The sequence below is a fragment of the Rhincodon typus genome, chromosome 33 (genome assembly GCF_021869965.1).
Source record: "Rhincodon typus isolate 14 chromosome 33, sRhiTyp1.1, whole genome shotgun sequence".
NCBI classification, from domain to species: domain Eukaryota; kingdom Metazoa; phylum Chordata; class Chondrichthyes; order Orectolobiformes; family Rhincodontidae; genus Rhincodon; species Rhincodon typus.
The window spans coordinates 1,382,463-1,404,704 of record NC_063364.1 but is presented as its reverse complement, the minus strand read 5'-3'; the positions used below and the strand labels follow the sequence as shown (position 1 = coordinate 1,404,704).

General features: G+C 43.2%; 1 protein-coding gene across 2 annotated transcripts in view; it reads left to right on the top strand.

The window, feature by feature from the left end:
- aldh1a3 (aldehyde dehydrogenase 1 family, member A3) overlaps window positions 1-22,242 on the top strand; it is a 139,036-nt gene that overhangs the window by 11,562 nt on the left and 105,232 nt on the right. For both annotated transcript variants that reach the window (XM_048615912.1, XM_048615911.1), the window contains exon 2: window positions 14,302-14,406. In XM_048615912.1, coding sequence (XP_048471869.1) covers window positions 14,302-14,406 — 105 coding nt within the window. The remainder of the gene's footprint in view (window positions 1-14,301; window positions 14,407-22,242) is intronic.

The following is a 22,242-nucleotide window of genomic DNA, read 5'->3' as shown; positions in this document are numbered from 1 at the left end:
TGGTCGGCACAAGCATGATGGGCCAAAGGGTCTGTCCTGTGCTGTACTGTTTTATGTTCTATGTTCTATCCTTGAAGAAGTCAAACAGCCCACTGACTCATGGGAATTCCTGGCTTGTCACCAACGAAAATTGAGAAGGTTCATTTGGGAAGGCATCAAACACATCAAGAAATTAAAGCAGGAATGTGCAGGAGAGACATCGAAGAACCAGAGGGTGCTCACAAACTTACAAACAACCCATCTTCCCAACCCTTCAGGCACCAGCTGCCCCGTATGTGGTAGAGTCAGCAGATCACAGTTTGGGCTTATCAGAACCCACTGAGCCAGAGTGGGAGCATGACATCTTCGAATCTGAGGGACTGCCTAAGAAGGAGACTCGCTGTGCATGTGTATCTGGGCGTGTTTATATCTGGGTGTGTTTGTATCTGTGTATGCATCTGCGCAAATGTTTCACTTTTTGTTGTCTGTTTCGTTGCAAGAGCACTGTTTTGAAAGTATCAGGGCTGTTCTCAGCCTTGCCAGTTTGGTAGAATAGAGCTGACATCTTAATAATTATTTCATTAGTAACTAATACGTGAACAGAGATGAATGTAGATATTTAGACCTTGTGCAGCAGACTGATAAATTAACCAGGCAGTAGAAAACAAAAGTCTCTTCATTGTAAGCTCAGTACAAATATACCAGGTACAAAGAGTCAAGGAGAAGAAAGGAGATACAGCATTTCTGTATCCTGCTGTCTACTACATTTTTGTTAAATTTGCAAATCAATCATATAATTTTGATTCAAACTCCAAAATATACAGAAATCCCAGTTCACTATCAGGTTCATTAATGTAGTCTGTAGCAGGAGTAATATATCAGGGTGAACATTTGAAGGGAGTGGTCACTATAGGTGGGTGCAGTACTAGTTTGTGGGAATTTTGTCAATGACAGTGGGATTCTGGGTTTTAAGATTTGATGACAGTTTGATCGTTGTGAAATTAATCTTTAGCTTCCATGATCTCTTCCAATTTCTTTAATACAGTCATAGAGTTATACAGCGCGGAAACAAACCCTTCAGTCCAAGCAGTCCAAGCGAAACATAATCCCAAACTAAACTAGGCCTACCCACCTGCTCCCGGCCCATATCGCTCCAAACCTTTCCTATTCATGTACCTATCCAAATGTCTTTTTAACGCTCTAATTATACTCACATCCACTACTTCCTCAGGAAGTTCATTCCACATGCATAACACGCTCCATGTAAAAAATTTGTCTCTCGTCTTTTTAAAATCTTTCTCCTGTCACCTTAAAAATACACCCCCTAGTCTTGAAATCCCCCATCCTAGGAAAAAGACAACTACCATTAACTCTATTTAAACTTGTACTTGTGCCTGTACCATGCTGTACAATTCTATATAGACCTTAGGTTTAGGGTAAAAGTTCGGCACAACATCGTGGGCCGAAGGGCCTGTACAGTTCTATGTTCTATGTTCTACTTCTCATTATTTTATAAACTTCTATCAAGTCGTCTTTCAACCAGTGAAAAAAAGTCCCAGCCTTTCTTTATAACTCAAACCTTCCATACCCAGCAACATCCTTGAAAATCTCTTCTGAAACCTCTCCAGCTTAATAATATCCTTCCTCTCACTGGGCGACCAGAACTGGACACAGTATTCCAGAAGAGGCCTCAACAATGTCCTGTACATCCTCAACATGACTTCCCAACTCCTATACTCAAATGACTGAGCAATGAAAGCAAGCTTGCTAAACAACTTTTTAACCACTTTGTCTATATGTGACACAAACTTCAAAGAATTATGTACCTGCACCCCTAGGTCCCTCTGTACTACAACACTACTCAAGACCCTAACAGTAATTGTATAAGCCATTAACTTGTTTGTTGTACCAAAATGCAATACCTCGCACTTATCCAGATTGAACTCCATCTGCCATTTTCAGCCCATTGACCCATTTGATCAAGATCCCACTGTAATCTTAAAAAACCTTCTTCACTGTCTGCTATGTCACCAATTTTGGTGTTATCTGCAAATTTAATACCTGTTTTTATCTTTTCCTCAAAGAAGCAGAAAGCATTTTAGAAGATATTCCGATGAAAGGATATTATCCTGCAATATTTACAATGTTACATACGTACATTTGGAGCAGTCCCTTGCAATACCCAAGCTTCACACCATCTTTAGCTTGCTGAGAAGTCTAAATATCCTTCAGTTAAGAACTCAAATAAGTTAGAGTCTGAGCATGTAGGAACTGTCAATGCTGGAGTCTGAGATAACAAAGTATGGAGCTAGAGAAAAGAAGGGTCCAGACCCGAAACGTCAGCTTTCCTACTCTTCTGATGCTGCCTGGCCTGCTATGTTCCTCCAGCTCCACACCTTGTTATCTAGAATCTGAGCAATCCACTTTAAATCATTCTTTGAATCTGAATTATACTCAACATAGTAAAAGTAAAGCCTGTTGTCATGAGAAATGAAATCACTATGATATCCATGTAAAAGTCCTTTCATTTTTCTTTTTATATTATAACTGTATTTTCCTGCCTTTACTATGTTATTCCCACTGAAGCTGTTTCTCCTTTTCAAATCGCAACCTTCTTCAACTTTCCCATCAGGGGATAAGTTGCGTATAAAAACAAAGTTGCTGGAAAAGCTCAGCAGGTCTGGCAGCAACTGTGAAGGAAAAAAGAGTTAACGTTTTGGGTCCGGTGACCCTTCCTTAGATAAGTTGCGTATTTCAACCTTTCTAATTCCCTATTGATTCATCTTTGGCTACATTGTAAAAGGCTAGAAATAATCAATGATAAGTTACCAATAACCAATAATTTGTTAGCAATAATCAATAAGCAATCAGATGATAACCACCTGAAGAAGAGCAAAATATTTACATCCAAATTCTAACTCTGTTCCTTCTCAAATATGATGGTTATCTCCCTCAAGAACCAACTGATTCAATCATTGAGCAAATGTACGCATATCATTGCTAATCAGAGCTTGGCTTTCTTTCCAATAACTCAAGTAGACCCAGTGAGAGAGACTGATTAGGTAATGTAGAATTTGTGGGTATATTCATTAGGTCAACTAGACCCACACTACACAGTCATCCCATCTTCACTGATTGCTAGAACAGGAATGACAACTTCCTGGTCACCACCTGGTGATGTGTGAAACAAAAAATGTAGCATTCTTCTCGAACAACACTGAATCCCCCACTATCAACATCCTTGGGGTTGCCATCATCCAGAAACTGAACTGGACTAGCTATATAAATACCATGGCTACAAAAGCAAGTCATGAGAATTCTACAGTGAGTAATTCGCCCCAGACACAATCTACACCCTTCCCGTCACAAAATCCTGACCTGCTGGAATTTCCACTTGCTTCCCTACAGTCTTCAACACAGTCTTTCTTGCTTAATAGGCAGGTTACCCATTAATTGCCTGCCAATCTGCCCATGAATCAGGCTAACAGGTGATTGTGAAACCCGCAGAGAAGTTAAAAGACCATCTGTAATTTATAATACACCCTACAGACCCAGGTTTCCTGCGCACAACACTGCCATACACCTTCCCCCTCGGCCCACACACAGCTCGTCAGTATTGGGACATCTCAGCTCTCAAGCTAGCTTTGCGGAGGAAGGTTGTAACAGCTCCATCTGGTGGTCAAGTACAGCCTTACTGGCCTGAAACTAGCTCAGTTTCTGGGGTGTTTTGACAGCCTCAGTCACTGATAATACGCAGCATGTCTTAATGACAAATCAATGTGACCCCTACTCGCTTGTTTTATCCCCATCCCTCTTCTCTCTCATACTTCAACCCCTTCCACAATCCCATTATCTTCCTCATCAATTCCTCAGTTTTTTTTCACAGTAAGTGCTTTTCTTTTTTTTATCGTGTGCTGGTAAGTAAAGTGATTTGGTACAAATTTTTTTCATTTCATTTATCTAGTATTTGATATTATAGTGGGACTAAGTTAAGCTTAAAAGTAAAAATGGCAGGAGATCCCAGACCCGTGTTATGCTCCTCTTGCTCAATGTGGGAGCTCAGGGACGCGGCTGATGTCCCTGACTCCGACACGTGCAGGAAGTGTGTCCAGCTGCAGCTCTTGTTAGACCACATGACGGCTCTGGAGCTGAGGATGGACTCACTTTGGAGCATCCGCGATGCTGAGGAAGTCGTGGATAGCACGTTCAGCAAATTGGTCACACCGCAGATTAGGATCACTGAGGGAGAAAGGGAATGGGTGACCAAAAGGCAGAAAAAAAGCAGGAAGGCAGTGCAACTGTCCCCTGCAGTCATCTCCCTCCAAAACAGGTATACCGTTTTGGATACTGTTGGGGGAGATGGCTCACCGGGGGAAGGCAGCAGTAGCCAGGTTCATGGCACCATGGCTGGCTCTGCTGTACAGAAGGGCAAGAAAAACAGTGGAAGGGCTATAGTCATAGGGGATTCGATTGTAAGGGGAGTAGATAGGCGGTTCTGTGGTCGAAAACGAGACTCCCGAATGGTTTGTTGCCTCCCAGGTGCATGGGTCAGGGATGTCTCAGATCGACTGCAGGACATTCTGAAGGGGGAGGGTGAACAACCGGCTGTCGTGGTGCATATAGGCACCAATGATACAGGTAATAAATGGGATGAGGTCCTACAAGCAAATTTAGGGAGTGAGGAGGCAAGTTAAAAAGTAGGACCTCAGAGGTAGTAATCTCAGGATTGCTACCAGTGCCACGTGCTAGTCAGAGTAGAAATGAAAGAATAGGCAGGATAAATGAGTGGCTTGAGAGATGGTGCAGGAGGAAGAGGTTCAGATTTTTGGGACATTGGGACCGGTTCTGGGGGAGGTGGGACAATTACAAATCAGACGGTCTACACCTGGGCAGGACTGGAAACAATATCCTAGGGGGTGCTTTTGCTAACGCTGTTGGGGAGGGTTTAAACTAATGTGGCAGGGGGATGGGAACCAAATGAGGAGGTTAGTGGACAGTAAGGAGGTAGTAACTAAAGCCTGTAAGGAACTAGATAATGAAGTCAGTGTGACAAAGGGGAAGAGTAGGCAGACAGCAGATGATGAACGCAAAGGGACAGGTGGTCTAAGGTGCATTTGTTTTAATGCGAGAAGTGTAGTAGGTAAGGCAGATGAACTTAGGGTTAGGATTAGTACCTGGGAGCATGATGATATTGCTATTACTGAGACTTGGTTGAGGGAAGGGCAAGATTGGCAACTGAATATCCCAGGATATAAATGCTTCAGGCGGGATAGAGAGGGAGGTAAAAGACATGTTGAGTATTATCAGTGACTGAGGCTATCAAAAGACCCCAGAAACTGAGCTCGTTTCAGGCCAGTAAGGCTGTACTTGACCACCAGATGGAGCTGTTACTAGTCAAAGAGGATATCACAGCTGTGCTGAAGGAGGGCAATATGGAGAACTCAAGCAGTGAGGCAATATGGGCAGAGCTCAGAAATAGGAAGGGTGTGGTAACAATGTTGGGGCTGTACTACAGGCCTCCCAACAGCAAGCGTGAGATAGAGGCACAAACATGTAGACAGATTATGGAAAGATGTAGGAGCAACAGGGTGGTGGTGATTGGAAATTTTAATTTTCCCAACATTGACTAGGATTCACTTAGTGTTAGGGGTGGTTTAGATGGAGCAGAATTTGTAAGGAGCATCCAGGAGGGTTTTCTAGAGCAGTATGTAAATAGTCCAACTCGGGAGGGGCCATACTGGATCTGGTGTTGGGGAATGAGCCCGGCCAGGTGGTTGAAGTTTCAGTAGGGGATTACTTTGGGAATAGTGATCATAATTCCGTAAGTTTTAGAATACTGATGGACAAAGATGAGAGTGGTCCTAAAGGAAGAGTGCTGAATTGGGGGAAGGCCAACTCTGGCAAAATTCGACAGGAGCTGGGGAATGTGGATTGGGAGCAGCTGTTTGAGGGTAAATCCACATTTGATATGTGGGAGGCGTTTAAAGAGAGGTTGATTAGAGTGCAGGACAGACATGTCCCTGTGAAAATGAGGGATAGAAAGGGCAAGATTAGGGAACCATGGATGACAGGTGAAATTGTGAGAGTAGCAAAGAGGAAAAAGGAAGCATACATAAGGTCTAGGCGACTGAAAACAGACGAAACTTTGGAAGAACATTGGGAAAGTAGGACCAATCTGAAACGAGGAATTAAGAGGGCTAAAAGGGGTCATGAAATATCTTTAGCAGACAGGGTTAAGGAAAATCCCAAAGCCTTTTATTCATACATAAGGAGCAAGAGGGTAATTAGAGAAAGGGTTGGCCCACTCAAGGACAAAGGAGGGAAGTTATGCGAGGAGTCAGAGAAAATGAGTGAGATTCTTAATGAGTACTTTGCATCAGCATTCAATGAGGAGAGGGACATGACAGATGTTGAGGTTAGGGATAGATGTTTGATTACTCTAGGTCAAGTCGGCATAAGGAGGGGGGAAGTGTTGGGTATTCTAAAAGGCATTAGGGTGGACAAGTCCCCAGGTCCGGATGGGATCTATCCCAGGTTACTGAGGAAAGCAAGAGAGGAAATAGCTGCTGCCTTAACAGATATCTTTGCAGCATCCTTGAGCATGGGTGACGTCCCGGAGGACTGGAGAATTGCTAATGTTGTCCCCCTGTTTAAGAAGGGTAGCAAGGATAATCCAGGAAATTATAGACCGGTGAGCCTGACGTCAGTGGTGGGGAAGCTGCTGGAGAAGATACTGAGGGAAAGGATCTATTTACATATGGAAGAAAATGGGCTTATTAGTGATAGGCAGCATGGTTTTGTGCAGGGAAGGTCATGTCTTACCAACATGATAGAATTCTTTGAGGAAGTGACAAAGTTGATAGATGAGGGAAGGGCTGTTGATGTCATATACATGGACTTCAGTAAGGCATTTGATAAGGTTCCCCATGGTAGGCTGATGGAGAAAGTGAAGTCGCATGGGGTCCAGGGTGTACTAGCTGGATCAATAGAGAACTGGCTGGGCAACAGGAGACAGAGAGTTGTAGTGGAAGGGAGTTTCTCAAAATGGAGAACTGTGACCAGTGGTGTTCCACAGGGATCTGTGTTGGGACCACTGTTGTTTGTGATATACATAAATGATCTGGAGGAAGGTATAGATGGTCTGATTAGCAAGTTTGCAGATGACACTAAGATTGGTGGAGTAGCAGATAGTGAAGGGGACTGTCAGAGAATGCAGCAGCATATAGATAGATTGGAGAGTTGGGCAGAGAAATGGCAGATGGAGTTCAATCCAGGCAAATGCGAGGTGATGCATTTTGGAAGATCCAATTCAAGCGCGAACTATACGGTAAATGAAAAAGCCCTGGATAAAATTGATGCACAGAGAGGTCTGGGTGTTCAGGTCCATTGTACCCTGAAGGTGGCAATGCAGGTCGATAGAGTGGTCAAGAAGGCATACGGCATGCTTTCATTCATCGGATGGGGTATTGAGTACAAGAGTTGGCAGGTCATGTTACAGTTGTATAGGACTTTGGTTCGACCACATTTGGAATACTGCGTACAGTTCTGGTCGCCACATTACCAAAAGGATGTGGATACTTTGGAGAGGGTGCAGAGGAGGTTCATCAGGATGTTGCCTGGAATGGAGGGTGCTAGCTATGAAGAGAGGTTGAGTAGATTAGGATTATTTACATTAGAAAGACGGAGGTTGAGGGGGGACCTGATTGAGGTCTACAAAATCATGAGAGGTATAGACAGGGTGGATAGCAAGAAGCTTTTTCCCAGAATGGGGGACTCAATTTCTAGGGGTCACGATTTCAAGGTGAGAGGGGAAAAGTTTAAAGGAGATATGCGTGGAAAGTTCTTTACGCAGAGGGTGGTGGGTGCCTGGAATGCGTTGCCAGCGGAGGTGGTAGAGGCGGGCACGATAGCATCATTTAAGATGTATCTAGACAGATACATGAATGGGCAGGGAGCAGAGGGATACAGATCCTTGGAAAATAGACGACAGGTTTAGATAGAGGATCTGGATCGGCGCAGGCTTGGAGGGCCGAAGGGCCTGTTCCTGTGCTGTAATTTTCTTTGTTCTTTGTTCTCAATCTTCTCTTTTCCCATTCTCAGTTCATTTCTCAGCGATTTCAGATCTTCAATCTGAACATTCCTAGCGCCCCAGAATCAATGGGTTCACTTAAGTCCACAGATTACTTATTCTATTTTAGGAGATTGACGTCAATGCTCGCCTGTATGGTGAACATTATTACCCATTGTAATCTCCCAAGCTTATATCAACTATTCTACAGTTTCCAAAACAGCATTAAAGCTCCCAGTTAGACATGGCCTCCACTTTAGTTACTGTCTTTTTTTTCATATTCTTTCATGGGATATGGGTGTCACTGGCTTATCAACCAAGCTCCAATATTATTCAATTCAAATAAAAATACAAGTCCGAAATACCTTTCACTGCCAATTTGCTGGGACTTTAGCCATTCAGTAATCCTATACAATTAGAACATTACCATCCGAGCAGCAAGTTAGTGTTAGAACACTGGACAGAGAGGAATATTTATGCTGACACAGCACCCTTAGCAAATATACTCCCATCTTTCTCTTTTTTTTCTCCCTAGCTTCTTTCATCCTCCTGCCAAGCCAAGCATGTCTATGAGACTCACTTCCTGTTCCCTTAATCCTATTCTCACTAAACTACTGATCACCCAACCTCCCCTCCTGGTCCTTCGTAATGTTAATATTTTTGGTTCCTCAGGTGTTCTTTTAACTCTGTCATCATTGCCCATTTCTCAAAGTGCAGAACTTTGCTTCACTTTCCTCACAGACTTATTGCCCCTTCTTCCTTTCCTCTCTCAAGCTCTCATCACCTGCTAAATCCATGCTCTCTTCCCTGAACTCCATGTTTCACAGTACTGAGACAGCTGTTTTTAAACTAACAAATAACATCCTTTGCAACTTCTTCTTCAATGATCTGCCCAGTAGCATGTCTGAGTGACAGCAGCAGGACTCCAACATGGGAGGGAAAGGGCATGTTTTGAATCCACCCCAGATGGAATGGAGATTAAGCCTGGCGACGTGGAGGCATACATTTTATATGCATGTTGTGACTTAGAGCTATGGATAATGATGGTAGAGGCCCCAATTTTTGTTGCATCAACGGTGGGCCCGGAATCTCTCCCAGTCTTATTGTCTCCCATTGGCAGGGATTTACAAGTTGATACTTAATCTGTTTGGCCTCGTAATGAATGCACATTCCTTGGTCATCAAATTCTGGAGTGGGACATGATCTCAAAGCTTCTAGCTCAAAGGCAGAGACACTATCTACTGCTCTACAAGACATCCTAATTCTGTGTGACTGTGAAAAATATAAACTTTCCATCTTCATCCTCTTTCTCCCATCTGCAGCCTTTGACACCCTTGACCACACAATTGCTCTGCAACCCTCTGGACCTTTTTCCAGGGGTGAGACTACTCTCACTTGGTTCTATTGTTATCTATCAATCACAGCCAGATGATCGCTTGCTCGCACACTCTTATCCCTGGAGTTGCCCTGTGATCTGTCCTTGTCCCCTTCTATTTCACATCCGTGTGTTGGAGATCTCTTCCAGAGAGATCTGTAACTAGGTTTGGCAGGTACACTGATGACACTAAAGTTTTAAGGTATAAAACCTATTAAGACAAATATCTAGGCTTACAAAGACTGTTTTGGAAGTTTTTCGTTTCTCAAAGATTTTGTATTCCTTGAATGTTGCCAGCTCACCTCCATTCACTCAGGACACATTACAATGAATTGAGCTGCAGAAGAACTACACCACAGAAGCAATAGTGAACTTTTCCTGAAGAAGATTCTTATGACTGCCAGAAACAGAGTCGCAGGGATACTTTAGAGCAGAGGAGGTCATTCAGCCCCATCATGTCTGCACTGGTTCTAGAATGAGCATTTGTGATTTGGTGCCATTCATCTGTCTTTTTCCCATATCCTTGCAGGTTGTTTTGATTCAAATAATCATCCAATGCCCTCTTAAATGCTTGAATTAAACCTGCTTCCACCACATTTCAAGGCTGTACATTCCATACCTTAGCTTTTGTTAATTTTTTTTCTCTCACATCACATTTGTTACATTTAGAAACCACTTTAAATTGCTGTTCTCTCATTCTTAATCCTTTTACATGAGGTAACAGTTCTTCCCTAATTACTCTATCCAGCCTCTTCATGACTTTGAAAACTACTGTCAGTCTCTGTCAGCCTTCAGTCCCAATCTCTCCAATCTATCCTCATAATTAAGATTTCTCATCCTTGGAACCATTTTTGTAAATCTCTTCTGCACGCTCTCCAATGTATTCACATCCTGCCTTTCATGTAGCATCCAGAACTATAGAACATACTCCAGCTGAGGTCTAACAAGTACCTCATACAAGTTCAATAACTCCTTCTTGCTCTTGAACTTTATGCCCCTCTTAATAAAGTAAACTGCTCTCTCCATCTGCCCTGCCATCTTCAATGATCTGTGCACATATACACACAGGTCCCTCTGCCCCTGCATCTCCTTAAGGATATTTGCCACAGAATCTTAGAGTAAGGAGAGGAAGAGAGAGAGAAAGGAAGAGAGAAAAACGGGAAGAGGTAGAGGCTGTAAGAGACAGGCTGAACCCAGTGTAAGATAAAGGAGATGGAAGATGGAAAGTAAAAGGCTAAGAGAGAAGCAGTATTTTAAAAAACCCAAATCCACATTCCCCATAGGCACTCAGTCATTAGTAAGCTGTTCTCGAGTTTTTTCTTGCTGTCACAGTCTTCACTATCCCCCTCACTTCAGAGCTAGCTATACTTTGCTGAAGTAGGACTCCCCATTGTAGGTGGTCCAAATCCTCCCAGCTCTTTTGAGATCAAAGCCTGTCTCCTTCCAGCAGACTCGGGATTGTAAGACATCTTTGAAATGTTTCTGCTGGCCCCCCTGTGAACGTTGAACGTGGAGTAGAGAGTGTGGTTTGGAAGGACAGTGTCCAGCAGTCTCATGCAGTGGCCTGTTCAATGCCACTACCACTCGAAAATGAAACAGGGCACCAGCTTCCTGGAAGATGCTTGAGTTTGAGGGGCATTCAATGTAGGTGAAAATAAGGGTCTTCCATGGGCCGTACTGAAGGTATATCTCAAGCATTTTCAGGTGTTTGTAATACATCATACAGGTTTCATGGCTAAAGAGGAGTATCGGAAGCATGACTGCCTTGTAGACGACAACCTTTGTGCCTGTCCGTAGTGGGGATCATTGACCTTTGTGCAGCATTGTTGGCCATTCCTCCAGACTGTTGACACTTCAATGACCCAGATGGCAACCTTGGACCAGGTTGGCAAGTTCTGATGGTGTGGTCTCCTGGGCAAAGGAGACAGTCTTCCTCTGCACTTTTCACTAGCACCTCTAGGACTCTGCCTGCAAATTGGGTGCTAATTTTCCATTGTCTGATTTGTCTGTGGCAAATTGCACAAACCAGGCACAGCAGTGCTTGGCCTTTTAAAAATGTCATTGGTGTCAAGGATCCCAGGAGGTCCCAGCAATGGAAAGCCAATCCAACTATGGCAGGTGGGGGGATATGACTGGCGGACACCACAGGGCAGTATGAACAGCTAATATGGCAAGCTTGGGAAGATAGGCTGAGAAAACTCAATAGGCTTTGTAGAGAGAAACCCTGCATGAAACTTGCCAAAATTTAGACTTAACTGATTTCTGGCAAAATTCAACCCTCTTTCTCTCCCCCTTTTTTTCTCTTTCTCTCTTGTTTCTTTCTTTCTCTTTCTGAAGTATCTAATTTCTGCTACTCAAATTTTAATCTCTCTATTGCCACTCTGTTACATTGTCTTCAGTCCATTGGCTGCCCCTTTTAAAATGTTGGGTTTTCTGACTTTTAGGAGAAACTCTAATCCCAAGTGCCTGCCTGAAACTTTTAATTACTTGAGGGACAGAACCATTTTGCAGTTTCTTTTTAAAATTGGTTTCAAAGAGACGATTTACTCAGTCCAATACTTTCATTTCAACTGTGGGTTTATGACCAAAGCCCCCAGTTTGTTCTAATCAGATCCTGAGCACACTTCCCCAAGTGATTAATGTTCTCAGTAAGATGCCCCAAATTGTCAAGCTCTGAGGTGAGGAGGGATGAAATGTCTCCCCTTCTTTATTCACCCACCCACTCAGTTGGTCCTAAGAAGGTTAATTTAAAGAGGAAATATTTCCTGATGGACACCTTTCACCCAGACCCAAATGAATTTATGTTTTAAAAGAAGCCAATTTAACAAGGCTTTCTTGGGTTAAGAAAAGAGTGAGTTTAGTAATTACCGAACATGAGAAGAATTGGTAACAGAACACACATGAACATAGATTAAGAATGTGATCCATGTTAGAAAAAAAAGCTTAGAAGATAGAAGGGTCAGTCAGTAAGTTGTTTCTGAGGAGTAAAACCATTATTGTGAATGTTACTGATAGTATTCACATTGGTAGTGAATTTCAAGATTAATGGATTTGAAGATTTGTTGAAATTCCCAGTCCCAGTTCTTTTTGACAGTGGCTGGTTGGCTGCACTCAGGAAGAGACCCCTTCTTGTCCTATTTCCTTTTAACTGACTTGCTGGCTACTTGGTTTCTAGCACTACAAGGGAGTTCTAACCTGCAATGCAAAGGTGACTAGGTTTTTTAACTGTGATCTTCATCACACTCTAGCTCTTAAACTTAGACCAATGTATACCTCAGTTCACGAACACACCATCTTGCACTAGTACACACCAAACAGGGTTGAACTGACTTTTAACCCCAGTTCTTATGTATTCCTGAAAGTGGAAGATTCAAAACATGTCTCTCACCAAGACTGCTGCTTTTTCTCCCAAAAAGTGCGTAGTCTGTTTACAGTACAGTTTGTAGTGCTTTTTTTATTTCCATTTGGAGCTTCTTTGACACTCACAGGAGTGACATTCCAGTGTTCATCTCCAAGCTACCTTTGGATTTACATCTGCAGTCATTTTCACTGTATCAGTCTACTTTAAAAATAATATGTTGGTCTTTAAAATTTGATACAAGCTTATGTGATCTGCAGTTACGATCTGTGGTCATGACATTACTGGCTATTTATACAAGGATACAAATTTAAGGTTTGGAGCATGATTTACAGAGGAATGGAGGAAAGAATTTTTATAAAATGAATGATAGATGACCTGAAATTCACTGCCCATGAGGTGTGGAAGTGGAGAAGATCAATTATTTCAAAAATAAATTAGATGGGCACTTGAGGGAGATAAAAATTACAAGGCCATGGAACAACAGTGAAATGGTATTGATTTGATAACTCTACAAAGGAATGAATTTCTTGTGTGCTGTGATGACTCCCCGACTATGGCATTGCAAGAGTTAAATACCCCAGCGTTTTGAAGCAATGGAATACAGAGGTCAAGTACCTTTTTTTTCAATAGTGACACTATGGGAATAAGTAAATGAGATAAGGATGAGTTTGAACAATGTACAAGAACACATCTCTTGCAATGCTAATGAACTAATGAGTTCACACCTCAGCTGCCATGAGCTGTTCCTGACCACACTGAACCTTGACTCACTCAGTACTATTCTAAAACGTACATAACAACAACATAAACCTCTGAGGTTGTAGACTTGCTCGCTGAGCCGGTGTGTTTGATTGCGGACATTTCATCACCCTGCTAGGGAACATCATCAGTGCGCTTCCGGTGGAGCGTTGTGTTCTGTCCCGCTTGTTATTTTTATGCCTCAGTTTGCTGGGGTGGTTGGTATTACTTCCGGTTCTGTTTTTCAGTGGTTTGTATATCAGGCCCAGTTCAATGTGTTTGTTGATGGCGTTCCGGTTGGAATGCCAGGCCTCCAGCAATTCCCTGCCATATCTCTGTTTGGCTGTGCCATTATGGATGTGTTGTCCCAGTCGAATTTGTGTTCTTCTTTGTCCATGCGCATTGAGACCAATGAGAATTGGTCAGAGGATGCCAGGGAATTCCTGGAGGCCTGGTATTCCAACCGGAGCTCCATCAACAAACACATTGAACTGGACTCGACATACAAACCACTGAAAAACAGAACCAGAAGTGATGCCATCCATCGCAGCAAACTGAGGCATATAAATAACAAGTGGGACAGAACACCAACGCTTCACTGGAGGCACACTGACAATGTTACCTAGCAGGGTGACAAAACCACACTCGCTTGGCAAACAAGTCTGCAAACTTATCCACAACCCGATCTACAAATCTTCTCAAACTTTAAACATCAACATCTTTCTATAACCAATATTATAACTGAGTTTTGATTTCATCTCCGCTTGTTCTTTCTGATAGATCTTCATCAACAATGAATGGCACGAATCTGTGAGCAGAAAAAAGTTTGCTATCTTCAACCCAGCATCTGGGGAGAGGATCTGTGATGTGGAAGAAGGTGATAAGGTCAGTCATTGCAATGCTATTTGTTTTTAAAACCAAACAAGATTTGACTGACTATTGGTTTTGCAATTAATTTTCAGGCTGTAAGAAAAATAACATCAAATGCTCTCTTCTTTTGTTCTGTCACTGGTCAACCAACCCATCATTTCTGTTACTTGTGCAGGAAATTCATGAGTATCTCAGCTCACAGTCTGTTTTCTTTGACAGCTGCATGGAGTGTTTCCCAATGGCAACTTTGCCTCCAGTGCTCCAAACAAGGCCTACTTGCCTACTTTGAATATTTCTCCATCTCGCACCCAATCCGCTTTGATGCCACATGCCTGTTTCCTTAGCTTTCTGATCACGTACCCTGGCTCTGAAACAAACAATCATCTTAATGATAAATCTGAACATAAGGAGCTACTTTCCTATATATATATCATAATTAACATTAAACTTATTTTAGGGCCAAATTTTCATGACAGACTTGAGAATCACAACTCAGCTCATTTCTAAAGTTACGTTCTGAATCAACCAACATGCCTGTGTTATTTTGCCTCTGAAGAGTTGGGGCAGGTTGATTTCAAGGTTGCCATCTCATGTAACAGGCACAAGGTGGGATTGAAGATGGGTAAATACCTCAGCTAGCAGGTTATATTATCCATTTCCATGCACTGGATGTAAGTCCAGTTCTGAGGAACATTGTTGGGACCTCACCCATCACCTCACATCTTCCCTCAGTCTTTACCACCCTATGCTCCCTCAAATTCCCCAATACCTCCTCCAAACCTGTTCATCCAGAACCTACTATGTACAGAATTTATGAGCCATATATCAAAATCTAGAAGTATTTGAAATACTCATGGAGTAAATAAGTAAGTAGTCATACATTCAAACTTCACTTGAAAAGAATTGTTCCTTTTCGGAACAATGTCAAATAAATGCCAAGCATACTGACATGCAAACTTTCTTCAAAATCAGTGTTTATCAATCTGTCATTTAAAAGTCTCTTCAAAATATTTCAATCCTAGCAACTGCTCATGAAACTGTTAAGCAAATAAAGTTCAGACCCATTCACAGATGTGTAACCAATGTTTGCTTAGTTTTATTCCTTGGTGGTGCTTTGAGCTTAGTCAAGTGTTCTTAATGAGATTCCATTGCATAAGTCCCAATTCCCCAGAGCTCAATGCAATGGCGCTTTACTCACATCTGTTCATTTTTACAAAGGTTCAATAGATGGACATTCAAGTAAAGTTAGGCACCTGTTCAGCTCTTTCAGATGCTCAAAGGATTTCTGGACTTTGAGATCAGTGTAGAGATGAAAGCAGAGATTCCAGGTGACACATTCATATCCAATTCCTAATGTTGTTCAACTTACCCACTGGAGAGGTACCCTAATGCATATTAAACCTTACATAGCTCTGAGTAATTTAAAGAAGACTTACATTTTAAAGATAGACCCTTATGATTGAACCATACATTCCTTATACAGTGTCTAATTAGAACTTTGAACTTGGCATCAACTTTTAAACTTATCTATCAAACCGTTCTCACCTCGACAGAAGGTTTCCTCAGAACTCAAGAGCTGATTGATTTGATGGGTTTCTCACAGGCTTTCAGGAATTCACCTGGCAACTGAAGATTTCAAATTTAAGGAAATTTAAGCTTGAAATAGCCATTTTAAAGGAAAATCTCAACATCACTTTGAGGCTGGTCAAATGCCAGCTGTTGGGATTTGGCTGGGAAGTTTGAATTCATTATCTACCTGTCTCCTTTTCCAGCTTCTTCAGTTTTCCAGGGCAAAGCCAATCCCTAAAATCTTGCCTTAATTTCTGCCTCTGATTCCTACCTTCTCACATGGAACTGGCAGAAATTTCCAGAATTAACATCGGAATCCATTGAACAGCAGCTTTAAAGGTTCAGTTTTTTTAATTGGGCCAAAAGTCCAGAAGATACAGGGGTATGACCTGATGTCACCATCAATATTTTGATGTTGTTGCATTCACTAAACTACAAAGAATGCTGCTGAGTGAATGAGTGTACTGAAGCAATGGTAATGACAATCAGAGGTTGTAATCTACTTTAATAAACCCGAAAACAAAACTCCAAGTTGTCAGGGAACTGCTTACCCTTTGTCTGCCATCTAGCTTAGTATTGGAAGATCAGGAATTCGATATTTCAACCCTGGGCTCTGTGAATTGTCCTTTGAAGATGGTGCATTCATCAATTTCTGGGCAACGTCTCTCAATTGCCCAACCAAACCTGCTGGGAGATTTGCAGAGACTCTGGGAATACTGTCTAAGGTCAAACATTTCAGGTTCCCAGTCCTTAGCCCTCCCACCATAAACTGCTTTTTGCGGGTCCTATGTTTCCTATCAACGATGGAGTAGGCTTCTCAGATTTTTGGACTACAGGATGCTAATGTGTCCTTAGGAGTCATTCGATCTAGATCTGTCACAGGCAGCAAACAGATGGAGTGAAGACATGCAGGTGAAAGATGAGAAAGGATATATGTACACACAGATAAGTGATCAATACAATCGGACCAGGAATCACTCAGTATGGGAAACATTCAGATTGCTGGATGGGAGACTGTTTGAGAACTGTTGGGGGCCCTCGGCTGTGAGAGTAGCTAGGATACAAAGACCTCAGTGCAGGTGAGTTGAGACAAAGCATGCTAACATGTGGGGGTGGGAGCTGAGGGGGTTAATGGGCCAGGAATCATTAACACCATGGGTAAGAAATACTTGGGGGTAAAAGCTTGGCCAGAGGGTGGGTGGAAAAGCTAGTAAAAGCAATATACTATGATATACGTCAGCCTCTCTGCTCCTATGATGCTGCTTGGCCTGCTGTGTTCATCCAGCCCTGCACCTTGTTGTCTCGGATTCTCCAGCATCTGCAGTTCCTACTATCTCTGATACTATGGATGCTGAAGCTCTGAATGCTGGAGAGACTCAGCAGGTCTGCCAGTGTCAGTGAAGAGAGGAACAGAGTTAATGTTTCAGCTCTGGTATGACTCTGGGAACACGTGTTTACAGAATTTCCAAGAGGTCAGAAATCAGGCCAGTTGGGAAATCATGTGGTTGAATACACAAACATTCTTAGCCATAGTCTCTTGCACGCCTTGATCTTTTCACAACCCCACACAGGGAGGCAGTGGAGGAGTTGTAATACCATTGAACTAGTAATCCAGAAACCCAGGCTAATGGTCCGGGGACATGGGTTTGAATCCCACCACGACAGATGGTGAAATTTGAATTCAACAAAAATCTGGAATTAAAAAGCTGACCTAACGATGACTGCATTAACCACTATCAATTGTGATAAAATCCCATTTGGTTGACTGATGTCCTTCAGGGAAGGAAATTTGTTGTCCTCACCTGTCAAATGTCCTCTGAATAATGAAGAAATGAGCAATAAATCCTGGTTTAGCCTGAGACGCCCACATTCCTGTAAACAAACTTTTTTAAAAGATCACTTTCTAATTTCTGTTTTCCTCTGGTTTTGCGTCCAAAAAGAATCTTCACAGCCAGAAATCATGCATCTATTCTGCTCTGCTCTAAAAATGTATTTTCTTCCGAAAGAGCTTCAGCCAGTACATTCCTGGTTACAAATATTCTCAGCAGTACCTCTTTTTATTGCAAGTCCCCAACAATATGAGAGGTGCTTAGGTCAGTGGGACATCCCTGGCACTGGTATAAGATTTGTTATAAATATCAGAACGAAATGGAATAAACTAATGGAAGAAGGTTCACGGGAGCAGAGTGAATAAGAAATCATTGGGCAAAGAGACACGAGTCCACTCAATCCTGTCACTTTAATTTCAACGTGCAAAAAAAATACCAGGAGGCTTCTTTATTCATTTTCCTGCTCATTGTGCGCTCGGGGGCCACTGAGCCAGGAAACCTACTTTAAATTACCTCCAAAACTTCTATTCAGGGTCAATAATGAGTGTGTTGATGTCGGCTGCGATGTTTTCTATGATCCCCACCCTTTTACATAGAATGTTCAGCCGTACGGTCCCATTCTCAAGCACTAGAGCAGCCTTTCCAAATGTCAGGCAGGAGAATATGGTCGTACATATCTATGACCAGCCAAAGCAGTGGCCACTAACTGTACTGCAGACAAGAGCTAATTTGACACTGGAAAAGCTGGAAGAGACTTGAACAGCTGTGGAAAAGTACAGAGAACAGAAAAATCCTGCATACAACTACAAAGGACCTCAACATTGCAGCACTTAATTGGAAACAATGACATCCTATCTGAATACATGTTGTTTAGCTGTGCCTTTTTTTTCTGGATCACAATATATCCGAACCGGATGGAAAACAATCAAAATTAAATTGTTCTCAAAGTAAATGTCAATTTCTGAGCACATCATCTAGAATTCATGTCACTTAGGTAGCAACTGACATTGACCATTAACTAAGTAAGGAGGCATGGGATTCAGGGAAATTTGGCTGTCTGGATACAAAACTGGCTGTCCAATAGAAGACAGAGGGTGGTAGTAGATGGAAAGTATTCAGCCTGGAGCTCGGTGACCAGTGGTGTTCCGCAGGGATCTGTTCTGGGACCTCTGCTCTTTGTGATCTTTATAAATGGCTTGGAAGAGGAAGTGGAAGGGTGGGTTAGTAAGTTTGCCAATGACACGAAGGTTGGTGGAGTTGTGGATAGCATGGAGGGCTGTTGTAGGTTGCAATGCGACATTGACAGGATACAGAGCTGGGCAAAGAAGTGGCAGATGGAATTCAAACCAGAAAAGTGTGAAGTGATTCATTTTGGAAGGTCGAATTTGAATGCAGAATACAGGGTTAATGGCAGGATTCTTGGCAGTGCGGAGGAACAGAGGGATCTTGGGGTCCACGTCCACAGGTCCCTCAAAGTTACCACCCAAGTTGATAGGGTTGTAAAGAAGGCGTAGGGTGTGTTGGCTTTCATTGGCAGGGGAATTGAGTTTAAGAGCTGTGAGGTTATGCTGCAGCTCTCTAAACCCCTGGTTAGACCACACTTTGTGTTCAGTTCTGGTCGCCTCATTATAGGAAGGATGTGGAAGCTTTGGAGAGGGTGCAGAGGAGATTTACCAGCATGCTGCCTGGACTGGAGGGCAGGCCTTATGAGGAAAGGTTGAGGGAGTTACGGCTTTTTTTCATTGGAGCGAAGAAGGATGAGAGGTGACTTGATAGAGGTGTATAAGATGATGAGAGGCATAGATAGAGTGGATAGCCAGAGACTTTTTCCCAGCGTGGAAATGACTATCACAAGGGGGCATAATTTTAAGGTGATTGGAGGAAGGTAAAGGGGAGATATCAGAGGTAGGCTCTTTACACAGAAATGTGTGTGTGGGTGTGTGAAATGTGCTGCCGGCAGAGGTAGTAGATTCAAATACATTAGGGACATTTAAGTGACTCTTGGATAGGCAGATGGATGATTGTAAAATGAAGGTTATGCATGTTAGTTTTGATCTTAGAGTAGGATAAAGGGTTGGCACAACATCATGGGCCGAAGGGCCTGTACTGTGCTCTACTTTTCTATGTTCTATGTTCTTAATTCCCACATAGATGATTTGGTTGTGAATATAGAAGTATGGTTAGTAGGTTTGCAGATGACACCAAAATTGACGGTGTTGTGGACCGTGAACAAAGTTACCTCAGATTATAACAGGGCCTTGACCAGATAGGCCGATGGGCCGATGGGCCGAGGAATGGCAGATGGAGTTTAGTCTAGATAAATGTGAGGTGCTACATTTTGGTAGAGCAAATCAGGGCATGACTTATACACTTAATTGTAAGGTCCTGGGGAGTGTTGCTGAACAGAGACCTTGGAGTTCAGGTTCATAGTTCGTTGAAAGTGAAGTCGCAGGTAGATAGGATAGTGAGGATGGGGTTTGGTATGCTTGCCTTTATTGGTCAGTGCATTGAGTCAGTGGAGGAGGAGGAAGTGAAGGAGGAGGGGGAGTGGATACCTGTGAGAATCAACTGCAAAAAGAAAACATGTCAGGCCTCCACGGGCCCACAGCAAAATGGAAAGAAGCAGCTGCATGATGGACACAACAGCAGCTCTTCTGACAATGAAAACATGGGGAGGGATAGCCACCAACACAAAAAGAGGCAGAACACCACGGGGGAGAAGGAGAGGAGCATTCCCAACCCAGACACACCGGATATCACAAGGTGAAGCCCAACCTCCAGCCATTAGGAACCAAGGGGTACCCACCGTACCACAGCTGCGGGCAAATGGGAGCAGTGACGCTCCGAATCAGAAGCAGAGCATGACATTCCCTCTATTGGCCTCAGAACCGGACCTTCTTGGCTTCATTCCCACCTTGATGACTCCGGGTGAGGATAATCCCCTCAGGGAGGAACAGGACAGCTACCTCAGTCCAGAGAATGTCCAAAAATTTGCCCATGTCACAGGGGTGCAGGGACTGCCCCAGTGACAAGACCATGGGTGAATGGACATCGGGTAATTCTATAAACTCTCAAAATGGTTGTTAAAATTGCCAGTATTAACATGTGTAGTTTTAAAACTACTACACAATGTGTTTCCATATTGGCTTCCCTGGCCAACATCAAAGCGGATCTCCTGTTTCCGCAGGAGTTCAGTATACTGCACCTCAGCAGCTACAGGAAATGGTAGAGATTATGGACCCATGGGCCTTTGATTTGGTCAGGAAGAGACGATAGTCGTTCCTGGGTATTCAGCTCTAAGGAGGCAACTTCCCCATCACCGAGGTTAAGGAGGTGGCAGATGGGCACTTCGTCATAGCAGACGTCATGTTTAGAAACACTCCCCAAGACTAATTAATATTTATGGCCTGGTGGTACAGAGTGAGCGGCTGGCCATTCTGCAGCATCTCCCACTGCTGTTGGCGAAGTCCAGGCCAGTCATTGTGGCCGAAAACTTCAACTTCATCTTCGATGCAGATGGACAATCCAGAGGGGGCCGACAGCAAACCAGGTTCCTGATGGATACAGTGAAAGGCGCCAAGCTACACGACATCTTCAGCACCCCTGCAGGCGGAGTGCAGTGTCGATACACCTGATCGCAACTAGATGGGTCTATCCACTCCAGAATAGATTTCCTGTTTGTGTTCCACTCATTTTTGGTCAGATCCACCAACATCAAGCTGGTGTTCTTCTCTGACTATTGCCTCCTGCTGGCTGACTGTCACCTACAGGACAACCAAGTGGCCAGCAATGGAATGTGGAAGCTGAATGTGAAACTGTTGACCCCAGAACACATTGAGGAGCTCAAAAGGGATTACACAGGTTGGACAACTGTGAAGCCCCTCTTTGAGTCTCCAGCAGACTTGTGGGAAACAGCCAAGAGGAACAACAAGAGGTTCTTTATCCTCGAAGGTGTTCAGAAGGCAGGAGAGAGAGATGGAGAAAACTGTCAAAACTCTAGAAAAGCGTGCAGAACCTACTCCTGTAGCAGGTGATGGGGATCAGTTTCATGGAGGATCTCCAGGAGGCAATGAGCCAGCAAGCCTTGGTCTTTGCCTCAGAACTTCCAAGATAATCTTCCAGGGTCCGCCCCATGCTGCAGGATGAAATGTGCCCGTGTTTCTTCTTCCAAAAGGTGACAAGGAGAGCTCTGTGTTCAGCAGCCTGAAGGAAGAAGATGGTTTGGTAACATCATCTCAGTCTGACATTCTGAGGATCAGCAAAGCCTTTTATTCCAGACTGTATGAAATGAAGCCCACAGATAGCATGGCCCCCCAGTCATTCCCATCCTCTATCAAGGAGGTCTTAGATAACAACACATGGGAGAGGTTGGACCAGCCGTTATCTCTGGATGAGCTGAGCAAGGCTCTCAAACCCTTAAAAAGAATAAAACTCCCAGAAATGATGGCTTACC